General features: G+C 44.3%; 1 protein-coding gene across 10 annotated transcripts in view; it reads right to left on the bottom strand.

Annotated features, from left to right (window-relative positions):
• Positions 1-8: 8 nt before the first annotated feature.
• DLGAP1 (DLG associated protein 1) overlaps positions 9-17,889 on the bottom strand; it is a 399,852-nt gene continuing 381,971 nt past the window's right edge. For 9 of the 10 annotated variants that reach the window (XM_008056910.1, XM_008056911.1, XM_008056909.1 and 6 more), the window contains 3 exons: positions 9,526-9,617; positions 3,793-3,945; positions 9-261 (listed from right to left, as the gene is read on the bottom strand). In XM_008056910.1, coding sequence (XP_008055101.1) covers positions 52-261; positions 3,793-3,945; positions 9,526-9,617 — 455 coding nt within the window. In that variant the 3' untranslated portion in view covers positions 9-51. Of the gene's footprint in view, positions 262-3,150; positions 3,946-9,525; positions 9,618-17,889 lie in introns of those variants that run through there. The other variant, XM_008056918.2, reaches the window with a different exon arrangement.

Below are 17,889 nucleotides of genomic sequence, written 5' to 3' on the forward strand. Positions count from 1 at the left end.
CAGAGGGGCGGAGGGGGCGTGGGAGGGCACGGATACTTGGCGGCGGCGGCCTCAGAGCCGGGTCTGCGCCTCGGGGATGTAGATCTCGATGCTCTCGGCGCTCTCGGTGGCCGAGTTCTGGCGGACGGACGCGGCGCGCTTGGCGGCCATCAGGCGCTTGCGGGCCTCCTGGCGCTGCGAGCTCTCCAGCGAGCGCTCCCGGATCAGCGGCGCGGGGCCCTTCGCCGGCTTCTTTGGCACTGGAGGAGGGGCCCTTCTCTCCTGATCAAAGCAGAAGGTTCAGGACATTACACAGCTTCTCAGGACAAGCGTGGGGCAAACTGGGCTAGGTCAGGAGTTGGAACACACATTTTTACCCAAGGGTGCTTAGTTCTGATCTGCACACTGTATTTTTTTTTTTTTTTTTCTTCATTATTCTGGCTCGGCTAGTCAAAAGATGCAGGAAAAAAAGAAAAAAAAAAAGAAAAAGTCCCGGTAAGCTCAAGGCCAAGGATAAGGCTGGGTTGCAGAACTAGGTCTCTCCAAGGGAAGGATGTGGGTATTTAAAATGCCCCCTGCGGAAAGGCTGCAGCTCCCAGCACATTGAGTGTGGTTCTCTCTGGAGACTCCAGACTTCCTGGTGCCAGAGACGGGCTAGGACAGCGTCTTAGAACTCTCTAAGGAGGCAAGTCACTGGGTGCAAACCTGGTCAGAGCTTAAAAACACCTGCAGCCCACTCCCGGGCCCACCCAGCCATCCCTTCCCCGCAGTCCTAAGTAGCCAAACGAGGAAGAAGACATATCAGACTGTGTTCCTTAGCTTTGTTGGTGCCACACTGGGTTAGAGACCCTTTTGCACATCACACACAGACACACAAGCAATCTACTGGACAGGGTCACCGGAGAGGGAGAACACTGATATTTCCTGCGCTGGGGAGTGGAGTCAGTTCCAAGATGACTCCTCCTAGGGGCCTCGGGATGACTGTGGTGGCCCAGAGGCAATTGCAGTCACAGGGGCAGAAACTGTGCCATGAAAAGTTAACAGGATGAAAGAGGTCATCCCTCTTACCAGCAGCAAACTACGAAACAGGTGGGTATTTTCAATGTCGCTGCAAAAACAAAACACGTTCATCCCTTTGGCAGAAAACCAAATGCAGTGGGAAAGAAGGGGATCTAAACCACAGAGGATTTTTTTAGGAAAAGAAGGGTGAACTTGCTGGCCGTGAAAAGGTTCACATCAATCTGAGGTTTTCACTTAAATTGCAATACCCTTGATGCTTATAAAACTAAGTGTGAAAAATTACTTTAAAATACAGATTCAGTGATTCTCCAAAGGGCACTCTGTGTCTCAACACCTATGCTCAGCACAACAGTTCCTCCTTGCTTGCCAGGGGAAGTCCCTGGTTTGACTTGTTAGCCTAGAGTGGCCCCGCCAGCGGTCTGAGGTGGAGTCTGTGTGGCTTAAAGGAGAGAAAGGGAGAGCACTGAGTGCAAACAATGTTCTACCAACCCTGATTGTGTTTGCCCATTTTCCACCCTCAGGTTCATGGTGATGAAAAGCTCTGATCATAGACAGAGTCCGTTAAAAAGAAAAAAAAACTTAAAAATCAAGCTAACTATGTAAATATCAGCATGCTATGTATATCAATTCTTCGCATCGTTTCTTTTGAATTTTTTTTTCTTTTAAAAATATTTTCAGAGACAAGATCCCAATATGTTTCCCAGGCTGGTCTTGAACTCCTGGCCTCAAGTGATCCTCCTGCCTCGGCCTCCCAAAGTGCTGGGATACCAGGCATAAGCCACCATGCCCAGCTCTTTTAGATATTTTAAATCTTCACTGTGGGGTAACTCAGTGGATATTTTTTTAAGTATGAATATTGGATACTTTTTACTCATTCTCTTTTCCTGTATATATATATTAGTTGGAGTCTCACTCTGTTGCCCAGGCTGGACTGCCATGGCACACTCATGGCCACTTCAGTTTCTACCTGCTGAGCTCGGGCGACCCTTCCACCTCAGTCTTCCAAGTAGCCAGAACTACAGGCGCGCGCTACCACGCCCGGCTAGTTTTTGATTTATTGTAGAGACGAGTTCTCGCTAAGTTGCTCAGGCTGGTCTCAAACCCACGGGCTCAGGCAATCCATTTGCCTCAGTCTCCCAAAGTGCTGGGATTACAGGCTGAGCCACCAAGCCCGGCCTCCTGTATATTTTTAAAAAATAATTAAAAAAAAAAATCAATGAATGAGAAATTAAATCAGCTCTGAAAACTAAATTACCAGCATGTGTACATCTGTAGCATTTTCTTAAAATAAGATTGATGTAAAAGCTTATCTAGCAGGTAGTTTTGTTTTTTGGGGGGTTTTTTTGTTGTTGTTTTTTTTTTTTAGTTGGAGTCTTACTACGTCACCCAGGCTGGAGTGTGGAGTGCAGTGACATGCTCACGGCCACCCCAGCGTCGACCTGCTGGGCTCTGGCGATCCTTCCACCTCAGCCTTCCAAGTAGCCAGAACTACAGGCACACGCTACCACACCCGGCTAATTTTTGATTTATTGTAGAGATGAATTCTCACCAAGTTGCCCGGGCTGGTCTCGAAGCCGTGGGCTCAGGCAATCCACTCGCCTCAGCCTCCCAAAGTGCTGGGATTACAGGCTGAGCCACCAAGCCCGGCCTAGCAGGTAGTTTTAAACACAGATTAAAGAAAACTAGATCGGGTGCAAATGCCTGGCTTCCCGAGTGAGAGGCCACACATACATCAACAGTATCTTCAAGCTTAACACTAAAACTCACAGGACAGAATTGGAGATGGGGGACAGTGATGAGAACATCACCCTTTTGTCACTCAAAGATGGTCTGTTAGGCCTTTCTCCTGGGAGTCCAATGATCCTAAGAATCCCGAAAACGTGATGCACAGCAGCAAGATGGATTGGACTGTGTTAGCTCTCTGGTAGGTGAGGGGACCTGAAAAGGGCGGGGCCACCAGCACTTCAAGGGAACAGCCATCCCTAATTTCCAGAGGTTGATTCTCTTAGAACAATTTGGTCTTAGGTCATAGGAAAGCAAAGGGTTAAAAAAGTCAGACTTGCCAGGCCAGCCTGGGGAGCTGGACATTGGATACCTGTGTGAGCCTGCTGGAATCACCATAATCAAATGTGGAGCATTACCGTTGATTAATTAAAGTAAAATAATTTAAGTCTTTATTTCTAAACTGTTGCACCAGGACCCAGAGCAATATTCCCCAAGGCAGATCAACCAAAAGCAAAACTCCTTTGGAAAAAAAAAAAATCCCAACATTTATGTAATTACTGTGAAACTTTATAGTGTATATTTTTAGACTTGAACAACAGTGATTGCTTTATTATTATATTTGTGAAATGATTATCAAAGTCAAAGTTATTTTTTCAGGGCTTCCTATTCTTCTCAAAAGTACATCCTAGGGAGTGGAAGGAAGTTGAACTCTTGCTCTATGGATTCATGCACTGAAGATGTCATTTATTTTAGTTTAAAAAGCAAAATGGAGGCAGTTCCTTCCAGTGACTAAAATGGTTTAACTTAAAGTTTAATTAACAAAAAAAAAAGCCACATTCCCATTTTCCATTTCACAAAGACAGGTTTTTCTTTAAAAATATGCCTGAAACATATTACAGATAATATCCCAAATGATTACTATGTAAACATTGTCATTACAATGAAATTGATATGATATCAGCTCCATTTCACATTGTAAACAGCAGGACTGAATGCAGAAGCCTATTTAGACTGTCCAGTGTTTGTGCAGGTTTTTAAATGAACCATACAAAATCTACATTGTTCTACCTTCTTGTCAAGAGGATCCATCTGTTTCCAATTATTGGCCTTTAACTGATGAAGTTCATCAAATTTCATACTAATATTTTCTATGGACAACTGCAGCATGTCCCAAAACCCCGCCAGATCCTGGGAGGTGGGCCTTGGGTGAGCATTAGGATTCTGTATAAGAGAAAGAGAAAAATATTCAGACTTTAGAGGTGGTTCGTGATAACAAGCACAGGGCCAAAGAGGCATTTTCAAATATTTCAAATAACATAAGGAGGATGAGTTCTTTTGGAGATAAAAGTAAGGCTACATGTGGTAATTTTATTATTCAGTCATCCGCTTCAGTCAGTGATTCTCAAATGTCAAGGTTGTAAAATGCTTCTGTTGTGATACAACATCCATCACTATGGGATGGGGGAAGGGCCAGAACATCTGAAAAATCCCAGAATGTGTAAGCTACCACAGGAAGAATTTTAAAACACCAAATTTAAATGAAAATGCCATCTTTGAAAAAAATGCAGTATGTTATTATTGGAGTAGATACTTAACTGTATGCCATACAGTTTATTCAGAGAACAGATAAGGAATCTAAGATCTGTTTTAATATTCGTGTTGAGTAAATACTAGGGTAAACAGATGAGTAATAAAATACTGGATATACAAAGTACTATGTGTTTAATAAGATTTTACTAATATAGGAAGTAGTTTTATCATGAATGTTTTGACAAAAATCACTCAGAAATTAGTTGGTTTTAAACTGACCATAACATAATACAGCAAGCATGAGAACATATCTATGCATTCATATTTATATGTCTGCAAGGAACCATTTGCTAGGTAACAGTAAATATTCTTCAGTGTTTCAGGATGGGACTCTCTTTGACCCCATCCAATATCCCTGACAATAAAGTATGAACCTTAGTTTATATGATGTAAGACAAAAAAACACAACTAAGAGCCTGAGGGTATTGTGTTCTTTGTCAACCACTACCTGCAATAGTAGTTAAAGGCATTCATGGCTAGATGGCGGGACACACACACACACACACACACACACACACACACACACACACACACACACATACCCCACACGACACGACTCCACAGGTCAGAGCTTCCAGTTGGTTTCTATTTCAGTTATATCTCTGTATTCCAGGCAATGAGACAGACTATGAAACCTCATGTCCTATAATAACATGAGGCCAGTCTGTACTTTTAAAACTACTCCCAATAATAGATGATATTATCAGAATTCGAAAAGTGCAAGGTCAATGACCCTCAGAGTTAATAGGTTGGAAAGAACTTTTAAGTTGGATGGACTAGTATTACTGGCCTAGCTCAAAATAAAAACAAATAAAGATGTATTTATAAACTTCCCAAAGTACCCATAGTTCTGAAGTTCATTAGAAAAGATAAATTTAAAGTTTGTACGTGTTTGATTCAGTATTAAAATCTATTTGAATGTCACCTGAATTAACAAAAGGGGTTTTTCTGTAGTATTTTTATTTAGTGAAAAAAAAAGGCCGGGCTCGGTGGCTCAGCCTGTAATCCCAGCAATTTGGGAGGCCGAGGTGAGTGGATTGCCTGAGCCCGCGGGTTCGAGACCTACCTGGGCAACTTGGTGAGACCTCATCTCTACAATTAAAAAAAAAAAAAAAAAAAAATTAGCTGGGTGTGGTAGTGCGCGCCTGTAGTTCCAGCTACTTGGAAGGCTGAGGCAGAAGGATTGCCGGAGCCCAGCAGGTCGAGGCTGGGGTGGCCGGCAGCGGCCACTGCACTCCAGTCTGGGCGACAGAGTGAGACTCCAACTCAAAAAAAAAAAAAAAGAAAAAAAAAGTTTCTCAATATCTAGATATTCAGAATACACAGATAATAGTTTCAACAAAGTGCTTCCCAAATTGAATGTTATGATCTTACAATATATTTGGCCTTATTTTATCAGTAAGTGAAAACTGAACTTCATATTTAGAAATTCAATGAAGTCTTGAGGTCAGCAGGCCTACTGGCTAAATTGTTTCAGTGTAATTTATGAAATGATAGTTCAGTGGACCAGAAAGTGAGTGTGAATACATCATGGTGTTTTCCTTAATGTACATAACTCTGTATCATGGATGCTTTGCTCCCTTCTCAAAAAGAATCTCTTTGCCTCCATATCAGAAAGAGCTTAAGCTAAACCAATCTCCAAGGCAGTGGGTCATGTGACCTCCCATGCATAGGGAGTGGCAGCTTGTGCCTTCCTTTATTTATTAATTTATCTATTTATATTATTAGTATTTTTTGAGTTAAAGTCTCACTCCGTCGCCCAGGCTGGAGTGCAGTGGCATGCTCACTGCCACCCCAGCATTGACCTGCTGGGCTCCAGGGATCCTTCTGCCTCAGCCTTCCAAGGAGCTGGAACTACAGGTGTGCACGACCATGCTAGGCTAATTTTTTCTTTTAATTTATTATAGAGACGAGGTCTCGCCATGTTGCCCAGGCTAGTCTCAAACCCACAGTCTCAGGCAATTCTCTCGCCTCGGCCTCCCAAATTGCTGGGATTACAGGCTTGAACCACTATGCCAGGCCTTGCTCCTTGATTTAAACCAGGCCATCTCAGAGATGAGAGGTGAGGGGGAGTGGAAGGACCAGAGGGGCTGAGTTCCTTAGTTTAGCTATGTCCTGTAATCCCGCGTCTTTGGGAGGCTGAGGGTTCGAGACCCGCCTGGGCAACTTGGTGAGACCTCATCTCCACAATAAATAAATAAAAAAAATAAGCCGGGCATGGTAGCGTGTGCCTGTGGTTCCAGCTACTTGGAAGGCTGAGGCGGAAGGATCGCCGGAGCCCAGCAGGTCAAGGCTGCGGTGGCCGGGAACGGCCACTGCACTCCAGTCTGGGCGACACAGTGAGACTCCAATGCAAAAAAAGAAAAAGGCCAAATTTCACCCATTCATTCTAAGCCTAAAATCTAGTTTGGGATAATGTGCGTTTTCAAAATAAGGAGTTATGATTTTTCTCCCTCCTCAGAGTAGGAACTCGGGAAAGGAGGGCTGGGGTTGGTTCTGACCAATCACGGTGCCACTCTTACCAGCTGTAGCTCCAAGCCAACCAGGCCACTGTGCTTCCAGCTGCAAAAGGGGTGGAGCCAACTCCCCTCCAGGAGGATTGAGTGAAAGCTAATCTTGGGAGAGATTTACAAGGATTGAGGTCAAATAGACTAGGAGGTGAATCTTGTCTCTGCCTTTTTACCTGGACAAGTTTTTAAAGCCTTTTTCATGCCCATTTTCCTCATCTGTAAAACTGTCATAAAAATGTCACTATCAACTCCATATGTTTGGGTTGAGAATCTAACCAGATCAGAATAATACAAAAGCTCTTAGCATGGTGTCGGGCACATAATTGGCTCTTGACCCTCCTTGCAAGGGCCTAGTTTGACCAGCATCATGGCGTTTCCCTCTCACCATGTCTCAGTCTACCTCGAACAGTGCTTATATTTTACCAACGAAGTTCCTCTAGTGGCCAAGGAATGTGAGCCCATCAGAAACTAAGAGATGTCAAAAGCTGGCTTTAACAAAGTTGACACTGCCTAGAAGTCTGCAAATTTTTCAAACAATTTTGTCTTCAATTTCGTCTCTTTTTTTTGAGTTAGAGTTTCACACTGTTGCCCAGACTGGAGTGCAGTGGCACGCTCCAGGCCACCGCAGCCTCAACATGCTGGGCTCAGGCGATCCTCCTGTCTCAGCCTTCCAAGTAGCTGGAACTACAGATGCACACTACCATGCCCAGCTAATGTTTTTGTTTTTGTTTTTTTTTTTGAGTTGGAGTCTCACTCTGTTGCCCAGACTGGAGTGCAGTGGCCGCTTCCGGCCACCGCAGCCTCGACCTGCTGGGCTCTGGCGATCCTTCCGTCTCAGTCTTCCAAGTAGCTGGTAATTTTTTATTTATTGTAGAGATGAGGTCTTGCCAAGTTGCCTGGGCGGGTCTCGAACCTGCGGGCTCTGGCAATCCACTCGCCTCGGCCTCCCAAATCATCTTTTATATCTGTACAGTGTTTTCATACTACTTCATAATATACTTGTTCATCATATAATTCTTTTTTTGAGTTGGAGTCTCACTCTGTCGTCTAGACTGGAATGCAGTGGCACGCTCTCGGCCACCGCAGCCTCAACCTGCTGGGCTCCGGCGATCCTTCTGCCTCAGCCTTCCAAGTAGCTGGAACTACAGGCACGCGCTACCACGTCCGGCTAATTTTTTTTTTTTAATTTATTGTAGAGATGAGGTCTCGCCAAGTTGTCCAGGCGGGTCTCGAACCTGCGGGCTCAGGCAATCCACTCACCTCAGCCTCCCAAAGTGCTGGGATTACAGGCTGAGCCACTGAGTCCGGCTCATCATATAATTCTTTAACAAGGTGTGCTATGTTTTCCCAGTAGTGTGTACATGTTGACCTACTGGCCAGTTTGAACAATAGGGCTCTATATGAGCTTTCTTATGTTTAAAGAACAAAGAATCATGTTAATTAAGATCTGTGACACATTAGCAAGTTGGCCAATCAGCAGGCATTCTGTACACATAGTTGAAGCTCAAGAAAATATTTGTTGAATCAAATTCACATATCAATACATTTACTAACATAAATTATTTATAATCCAGAAGAGATTTTCGCAAAGGTGAAAGAAGGGTCAGATTATTTTTGCTGCAAGAGGGGAAAACAAACTACAGATATGTGTGTGTGTTTTTGGGGAGTGGTTATCCCAAAGGGGTGCTTCAGAAAGCAAAGCTCGGAGAATAGTGATAAAGAGTACCAACTTTGTTATGACTCATATTTCCTGTTGGTTGACCCCTGTCTAAATAAATAGCTTTCAATCTATATTTGTCCTTGCTAACAAGAAGTAGTTAAAACTTCCAAATCATCCCTGACAGTTGTTGGGGGTAGGAAGAAAAAAAAAAAAAAACCTTAAAATCATATCTGGGTCATGTGGATTGCAAATAATTATGTTTTCACTTTCCACAAGATACACAAGTTGCTTTCCTTTTCTTTGTTTTAGATCCTGCTTGACCAACATTTGAGCAACAAAAGTTATTCTTGTGGGGTTACAATCATAGAGATAGGAGCAATTTTTTTTTAAGAAGGCATATTTGAGAAAACTCTTCCCCTTTCATTTTGCAGGCAACTTTTAAAATGCTGTTGCTGGTAATGGTGCGTTTGTTTCTTTGTTTTGCTTTATTTTGCTTTTGTATGTCCAAGAAGGACACATTCCGCACTTGTCTGAGGGAGATCAAATCTACACTTTGTGATGTCCTAGACTTCTGGCCCTTGAACTAAAACAGAGAACTTCTCGATTAGGAAATAGTCATAGACTGTTACTTTAGAGAGAAAGTCACTATCCAAAATGATTTTTCTGGTAGTTCTTTTTTGTTTGTTTTTGTTTTTTGTTTTGAAATATCAGGCTGCTTGAAATTTTGGTAAGAATAATAAAATCAGAGATGACACTTGAAAGCCAGGAAAATGGAAACTTTTCAGTTTCAACAAAAAGCAGAAAATAGAACTTTAACCTGATTGGATTTTTTCTTCTAAGATTATTGAAGTGTAAAATAAATATTTTAATTTTAAGAAAAGCAAGAAATAACATTCATCAGAAGCCTCTCTATTCCAAGTGAGTCCCCAATGGGCCCTGCCTTGGTTCAAAACCAGTTTGACATTAGCTGGGCCAGTCTTGATCACACATTCTTCTCATGGTACTAGCAGGAAAATTGTAGTGAAGGGGAGTGTTACCTACCAGGTTTTCTTCACACAGTTCTCTGAACTGGTAGAATTTCTGGGCCATGAGAAGTTGGGCACTGCCCACTGCGGTTCGGATTTTCCCTAGAACTGAAAAGAGCAAACATACAAGAAGTTTACACATCATGCCTCATTGTTGAGATTTAGTCTGGTAAAGCAAAGAGGAAGTTATGCTGTAATGATTAGGGAAAACAGCACACACACACTCTGCAGACGCACACGCCCACCCAGACAGCCCAGTCACTGCCAATACTCTGTTGGTCTGTTTCACAGAGGCTCCTAGGTAAAAGTAGAAAATCGAATTGGAAAAACACATGCTCATCATGCATATTTCTTGGGATTAAGGGAGTTTTCCAGCACAGAACTGGCTGTCACCAAGAGAAGAGGCAGATGATTGTTTTGATTTTTTTAAACCTCTTGCTGCAAGGATAAATTTCAAGTGTTTACCAGTATAGTTTTGGATTTATGGAGTCAGCAATCATGGTCTGCAGGCTTGTTTTGCTAATCCTAACCCAAACACAAGAAGAGCAACCCTAACTCACCATAACCCATCCACATCCTTCCCCACTGATCAGGAAAGAGCCATGGCCGGTTGAAAGATTTTCTAAGGAGTGAGCTTGCTCGGCCTGTTGCCTGGAGAATGCCAGCACTGGCCCAGCTTTCACACTCCGCAGACCAATTTTCTTCTTAAAATAGGTTTAATTCCCTGTGTACTGTGCTGAAAAAGCTTCCCTTTTGCAAGCTACTTCTTGTCTCCAGAGCAGTCTAAGGTGGGGGTGATCAGGCTGGGAGGAGATGCCCCGCCCAGCGGTACCCAGGGTCTGCGCTATCCCCAGGGCTCTCCTTGCACCCGTGGACCCGTGCAGCTGCCCAGCTGAAGCCTAGCCACCCTCCACCTCCCAGTAGGTTCTCAACACGCCCTCCTGGTGGGAAGGAAGGACTTGCCCGTTTGGAAATCTTCACGGGAAGAGGTAGTATAGAATTTAAGCACTCTTTTTGCTCTGAATTTACAGAACCAGAGTGGAATTCCATCTCCCTTTGTCCACCTCATTCCCCATAAAATCTGAATAGATGAACACCAAAGAAAAAGAAACTTCATTTTGATGCAGGGATTTCTAGTAATTTGCTCTTCTGTTTAAGACTGCCTGGCTAGATGATGGTTTAAGATGCACATTCTACCTTGGCACTACCCAAGTATTTCAGCATCCACACACATGTCCCTTAGAGCTTTATAAATGGACATGTCACCAGTCACACCCAAGAGCTCAAAGGCAAACACCTGTTCCTCAGTGATACCAAGGGGTTTCCCTTTGCAGCTGTCTGGCAGCAACTCCCCAGGCTTAAATTTTAAACTTCTTTTTCTTTCAGATCTGTTTTTTTTTTGAGTTGGAGTCTCACTCTGTCGCCCAGACTGGAGTGCAGCGGCCGCTTCCGGCCACCGCAGCCTCGACCTGCTGGGCTCCGGCGATCCTTCCGCCTCAGCCTTCCGAGTAGCCAGAATTACAGGTATGCGCTACCACGCCCGGCTGATTTTTTTATTTATTGTAGAGATGAGGTCTCGCTGCCCAGGCGGGTGTCGAACCCGCAGGCTCAGGCAATCCACTCACCTCAGCCTCCCAAAGGCGCAGGATTACAGGCTGAGCCACCGAGCCCGACTCAAATCTGTTTTTAAAGTCTGTATCCTAGGCCCGGGACGGTGACTCAAGCCTGTCATCCCAGCACTTTGGGAGGCCAAGGCAAGAGGATGGCCTGAGCCCAGGGGTTCAAGACCAGCGTGGGCAACTTGGTGAGACCTCGTCTCTACAATAAATGAAAAAATTAGCCGGGCATGGTAGCACATGCCTATAGTTCTGGCTGCTTGGAAGACTAAGGCAGAAGGATCGTTGGAGTCCAGCAGGTCAACGCCGGGGTGGCCGTGAGTGTGCCACTGCACTCCAGCCTGGGCGACAGAGTGAGACTCCTAAATAAATAAAGACTTTTTTTTTCTTCCTCCTTTTTAACTGAGAAGTCAGTTATATGAGGCCTCTTCTCCCTTTCTCAACATTCCCAGATAGTATAAAGGTCAGCTTCTAGAGACTCAGGCTAGAGGGCCAGAATCTTTATCAGCTACTGCCTAGACAAGTTACTATCTCTATTGTCTCATGTGTAAAACGGGACTAAGTTGTAGGTTGTTGTGAAGGTTAAAAGTGTTCATGTAAGCCGGGCTCGGTGGCTCAGCCTGTAATCCCGCGCCTTTGGGAGGCTGAGGTGAGTGGATTGCCTGAGCCCGCGGGTTCGAGACCCGCCTGGACAACTTGGCGAGACCTCATCTCTACAATAAATCAAAAATTAGCTGGGTGTGGTAGCGCGCGCCTGTAGTTCCAGCTACTTGGAAGGCTGAGGCGGAAGGATAGCCGGAGCCCAGCAGGTCGAGGCTGCGGTGGCCGGGAGTGACCACTGCACTCCAGTCTGGGTGACAGAGTGAGACTCCAACACACACACACACACACACACACACACAAAAGTGTTAATGTATATCAGTTGCTTGGGACAGCACCCCATGTATGTTGCTTATAGCAGGGCCCAGTGGCAAGTGCCTGTCATCCTAATTATTTGGAATTTACTAGGCTGAGGTGAGAAGATTGCTTGAGCCCGTGTTCAAAACTAGCCTTGGCAACATAGAGAGATCCCCATCTCAAAAAATAAAAATAGAAAAATAAAGAAAAAATGAAAAATGTTGGTTATTGTCTAGAATCAGAAAACTCTACTTTCTCTATGGGTGTGCCCACTGTAAGAGCCACACTTATCCTGGCCACAAGAGAAGAGGAAAACCCCAAGTCTGAATTATTTAAAGGTGACCGGACATCCAGTCAGTTGAGACAGATGCGCTCTCTGGATGACCTGTCCCAAACTTTATTTACTTATTTATTTATTCTTTTTTGAGTTGGAGTCGGCAATCTGTCCCCCAGGCTGGAGTGCAGTGGCATGCTCATGGCTACCCCAGAATCGACCTGCTGGGCGCCGGTGATCCTTCCACCTCAGCCTTCCAAGTGGCCAGAACTACAGGTGTGTGCCACCACACTCGACTACTTTTTTTGATTTATTGTAGAGACACGATCTTGCCAAGTTGTCCGGGCTGGTCTTGAACCCACGGGCTCAGGCAATCCACTTGCCTCGATCTCCTAAAGTGCTGGGATTACAGGCTGATCCACCAAGCCCGGCCTTGTCCCAGATTTGAGAAGATATATGAAGCAGGCACTTCCTAAGTGAACATGATGTGGCTTTAGGCAAACTCTGAGGTTTGCAGAAACCTCTGCTAGGTCTCTACTTTGCTGGTTGGGAATTCCATAGCTTCTGGGAACCATCCTAGAAACTCCAGCTATTCTTTTATTTTATTTTATTTGGAAGGGTTTTTAAAAAAAAAAATTTCATTTGAAAGATGTGGGATACAATTCAGGGTTAGGTATACAAATGTTCATTATGCAGGTACCCTTGTTGATGAGGTGTGCCCCTCCCTGGCAATTCAGTTATTCTGATATGGCTAAAAAACTATTGATGAGCTAACAGTTCTCTATTATGTCCAAATAATTGAGCTATATAGCAAACTGCCATCCTAAGAATAGCTGAGTAAGATGGTGATTCTCAAATAAAAAGACAGCACTGTTCTAAGCAGTCATCTGAGCAACACACAACCACATAGGTGGAAGCTAATTCAGATGTCTTCTCAAAAATAAAAAAAGGACATCTTTCTTCCTTCATAGTCTGGCAAGAGCCCTAGCAAAATATCTGGAGTGAAGCTGTGGTCCTTCTGTTTCCTGGGCTTTGGTCATCACGTTCTTTTCATGGAAATTCCCTGTTGGCTCCAGGATACTTGCATTTCCAGTATCCAGAAGATGATTTTTCCTAGGCCGGGGTGGGGAGATGACCACTCAGGCCTAGAATGAGATCATGAAACCGGAGGGCTTGGACAGGAAGATGACGACTCATATTTCCTTGCCCTCCACACTTTCTTTTCCCGATAACTAAAAACTCACTTTCATTTTAAGAGAGAAGCTATAATGGAATTTTTGTTTTTGTTTTGTTTTTTTCCATTAGATACTCACTTGTTGTGAGAGAACATCTTTTCTCCTGAAAGTAAATTGCATCTGGGCTTGGTGGCTCAGCCTGTAATCCTGCGCCTTTGGGAGGTTGAGGTGAGTGGATTGTCTGAGCCTGCGGGCTCGGGACCCGCCTGGGCAACTTGGCGAGACCTCATCTCTATAATAAATCAAAAATTAGCCGGGTGTGGTAGCACACGCCTGTAGTTCCAGCTACTTGGAAGGCTGAGGCGGAAGGATCGCCGGAGCCCAGCAGGTCGAGGCTGCGGTGGCCGGGAGCGGCCACTGCACTCCAGTCTGGGTGACAGAGTGAGACTTCAACTCAAAATAAATAAATAAATAAAATAAAGTAAATTGCATTACTTGTGACACATGCCTTGAGGAAGTAAGAAATTAATAACTAATAAATGGTAAACGCCAGGAGAAGTAAAAAGTAGAAAGAAAAAGTCTGAAAGTTCGTTTAAAAAAATGAGATAAAGAACAAAAAAGCATCTCGATGTTATTTTGAAACTACTCTAAAACCTTCAGTCCCGACTTTCAGCAGAGTAGAAAGAAAAATATATTTGGCCCTCTGTATTCATGGATTCCACATGTGTGGCTTCCACCAACTGTGGGTCAAAAATATTCGGGCAAGCCCGGACTCGATGGCTCAGCCTGTAATCCCAGCACTTTGGGAGGCCGAGGCAAGTGAATTGCCTGAGCCCACCGGATGGAGACCAGCCTGGGCAACTTGGCGAGACCTTGTCTCTACAATAAATCAAAAATTAGCTGGGCGTGGTAGCGCGTGCCTGTAGTTCTGGCTACTTGGAAGGCTGAAGTGCGAGGATCGCTGGAGCCCAGCAGGTCGAGGCTGGGGTGGCCGTAAGTGTGCCACTACACTATGGCCTGGGCGACAGAGTGAGACTCCAGCTGAAAAAAAAAAAATTCGGGGAAAAAAAAGGATGATAGTGCCTGTACTGAACGGGCAAAGACTTTTTTCTTGTCATTATTCCCTAAACAATACAGGAAAACAACTATTTACATAGCATTTACATTATATTAGTTATTAAAAGTAATCTAGAGATGATTTAAAGTATCCGAGAGGATTTGTGCAGGTTACATGCAAGTCCTACACCATTCTACATCAGAGACTAGAACATCCGTGGATTCTGGTATCTGTGGGGACCTTGGACCTAATGCCCTATGGATACTGAGGGATGACTGCATTTCTCTCAGGAATGCTAGGTGAAGACGGATAAGGGAGAAATAGTCAATGAAATCTATACGCTGCGACTGTGAACTTTTCCCATTCAGATCAACAGCCCAACCTGGCATTAGAAAGCTCTGGAAAAGGTTTAGATCTTAGATGTAGTTCATCTTTCCAGGCTGAGTCTTAAATTCACTATTTTATGCAGCAAGGTGGCAGGTAACTTTGTGGGAGCTGGCCTGACCCTCAAGGCAAGGCCAAAAAAGCTGGAGAAGCCTGAAAGGACTCGCAGGACAACATTGGAAGCTAATAGGCAAGGCACACCTTCCAATCACGTTTTTATGGAGTAGCGATAGTCCCTGTGGGTTCTGGGAATTCATTCATTCCTTCAGCAAATACTCACTTAGGGAATATGAGGTGCCAGGATATGATACAGAGACAAGCAAGACCAAGTCCCCTGCCCCTTACAACTTGTTGGGAGGACGGTGGTGGGAGAAACCAAGAGGAAACATACAAACATAGATACAAATGTTTTGGATTTTCTGGATTTCTTGTTGGAACAGATGGGGCTGAGTATGGATCGAGCAATCTGAAAGGTAGGAAACTCCTTAAATGGTGGTTAGGGAACATTGAGTGTTCTTGGCTTCTTTCTCCTAAGAAATGGAAAACAAACAAACAAAAAACATGGTTTGGTGTAGTTTCAGTCACAGTGAGATACAGTGAGACTCCTACTCAAAAAAAGAAAAGAAAAAGAAAAAAAGAAAGAAAAGATAAATGTACTCTCCTCCAAAGGACCAAAGGACTCCAATTTTTTTTTCAGATTTGCTTCTGAATGTTTTTTTTCTCTCTCTGTCTCCAATGAAATGAAGCCCTGCAGAGAAAACATGTGCTCTTCACTCCTGCTCCACTCCCCTTTATCTCCAGAGGAAACCACGACAGTAGAGAATGAGCATTCCAGTCCCATCACTGAGTCTCTTCTTGGGTCCTGACAAGGTGATAGCTAAAGGCCTTTCTGAGTGTAAATGAAAGAGTGTGAGATTGGGGTGTCCCACTCGCATAGCTGAGACCATGACTTTAAGCAGTAGATTTTCTCCAAAAGTTAGAAGGAGGGTTTAAAGTCTCTGTGAGTGTTGAGTTGGTCTCCTTCACCCTCTGGTTCACACAGTCTTTCCAGACTGTTCAACCCAACAGTTTTTCTGTTGTTGTTGGTTTTTTTTGAACTGGAGTCTCACTCTGTATCCCAGGCTGGAGTGCAAGTGGCACATTCACAGCCACTGCAGCCTCGACCTAACAGGCTCAAGGGATCCTTCCACCTCAGCCTTCCAAGTAGCTGGAACTACAGATGTGTGCCACCACGCCTGGCTAACATTTTAAATTTATTGTAGAGATGAGGTCTCACCAAGTTGTCCAGACTCTTGAATCCCTAGGTTCAGGTAGTCTTCTCACCTCGGTCTCCCAAAGTGCTGGGATTACAGAAGTGAGCCGTAGCGCCCGACCAACAGTTTTTTGGGTATTTTTTTTTTCCTTTTTGGTTTTTCTGCCCTCCATCCCCCTTAGGAGATTCAATGCATCTTCCAGAATAATTATCTCTGTTGTATCCCCCAGGCACGCCATTTAACCCCAACACACAACATCTATTTATGTCATATTGATCAGACTATAAATCTTGCTTTGCCGTGCAACTTTTTCTTTTCTTTTTTTAACTATAAAGATGTGGGGTACAATTCAGGGTTAGGTATACAAACGTTGATTATGCAGGTCCCCTTGTTGATGAGGTATGCCCCTCCCTCCCCTAGCAGTTTCCCTCAACTGCCAGTTCCCACTCCCCCACCCCCTGGCAGTTTCCCACTACTGCCAATCTCTTTCTTATAGTATTATAATTGTTCAAGGTCCACTTATGAGTGAGAACATATGGTACTCTGTTCTTTGTTTCTGTGATAGATCACTGAGTATGATCGACTCTAAATTCATCCAAGTTGCTGTAAAGTGCATATGTTTGTCCTTCTTTTTGGCTGCATAACATTCCTTTGTGTATATGTACCACATTTTTAAAATCTAGTCCAGCTTCGATGAGCAGCATGGTTGGTTCCATGTTTTTGCTATTGTGAATAGAGCTGCAACAAACATATGTATGCAGGTATCTTTTTTGTAGAATGATTTGAGTTCCTTTGGGTATATTCCCAATAGGGAGATTGCTGGGTCATATCGAAGGTCAATTTCTAGTTCTTTCAGAAATCACTACACTGTCTTCCAAAGAGGCAACTCTTTTTCTATAAGTAAATCTGATCTCCCCAGACACCTTACAGGCACCTGACAGTGGGGTTTACAGATTCCTTTTTACTTTTACTTTCCCTCCTCTGCTCTCTTGCTATAGTCTGTCCCTCAGTAAAAGAACAAAACAAAACAAAAACAAGGTTGAAGGGAGTTCCTTCAATGAAGAAGTGAGAACTCTTTATAAACTCTACCACTTATAATTCCCAAACCCCTCACTCCACAAAAGATGTTTAGGGAGACCCACAGTAGGGAGGACAAACCTGGGTTAGTACACCAGAAGAAGATCTTTTGGAAAGCCTTTGTGGAAATGTGCTTACTTAAATTATTACTACTTTGTATTTTTTTTTTTTTGAGTTGGAGTCTCACTCTGTTGCCCAGACTGCAGTGGCACGCTCCTGGCCATGGCAGCCTTGACCTGCTGGGCTCTGGCGTTCCTTCCGCCTCAGGCTTCCAAGTAGCTGGAACTATAGGCGTGCACTACCATGCCTGGCTAATTGTTGATTTATTGTAGAGATGAGGTCTCACCAAGTTGTCCAAGTTGGTCTTGAACCCACAGGCTCAGGCAATCCACTCGCCTCGGCCTCCCAAAGTGCTGGGATTACAGGCTCACACTTTCTTTTCTTTTCTTTTTTTTGAGTTGGAGTCTCACTCTGTCACCCAGACTGGAGTCTCACTCTGTCACCCAGACTGAGCGGCCACTGCAGCCTCAACCTGCTGGGCTCTGGCAATCCTTCCACCTCAGCCTTCCAAGTAGCCGGAATTACAGGCATGCGCTACCACGCCCAGCCGATTTTTTGGTTTATTGTAGAGATGAGTCTCACTGCCC

Source organism: Carlito syrichta, unplaced genomic scaffold (genome assembly GCF_000164805.1).
Source record: "Carlito syrichta isolate Samal-C Ts95f unplaced genomic scaffold, Tarsius_syrichta-2.0.1 Scaffold302576, whole genome shotgun sequence".
NCBI lineage: Eukaryota > Metazoa > Chordata > Mammalia > Primates > Tarsiidae > Carlito > Carlito syrichta.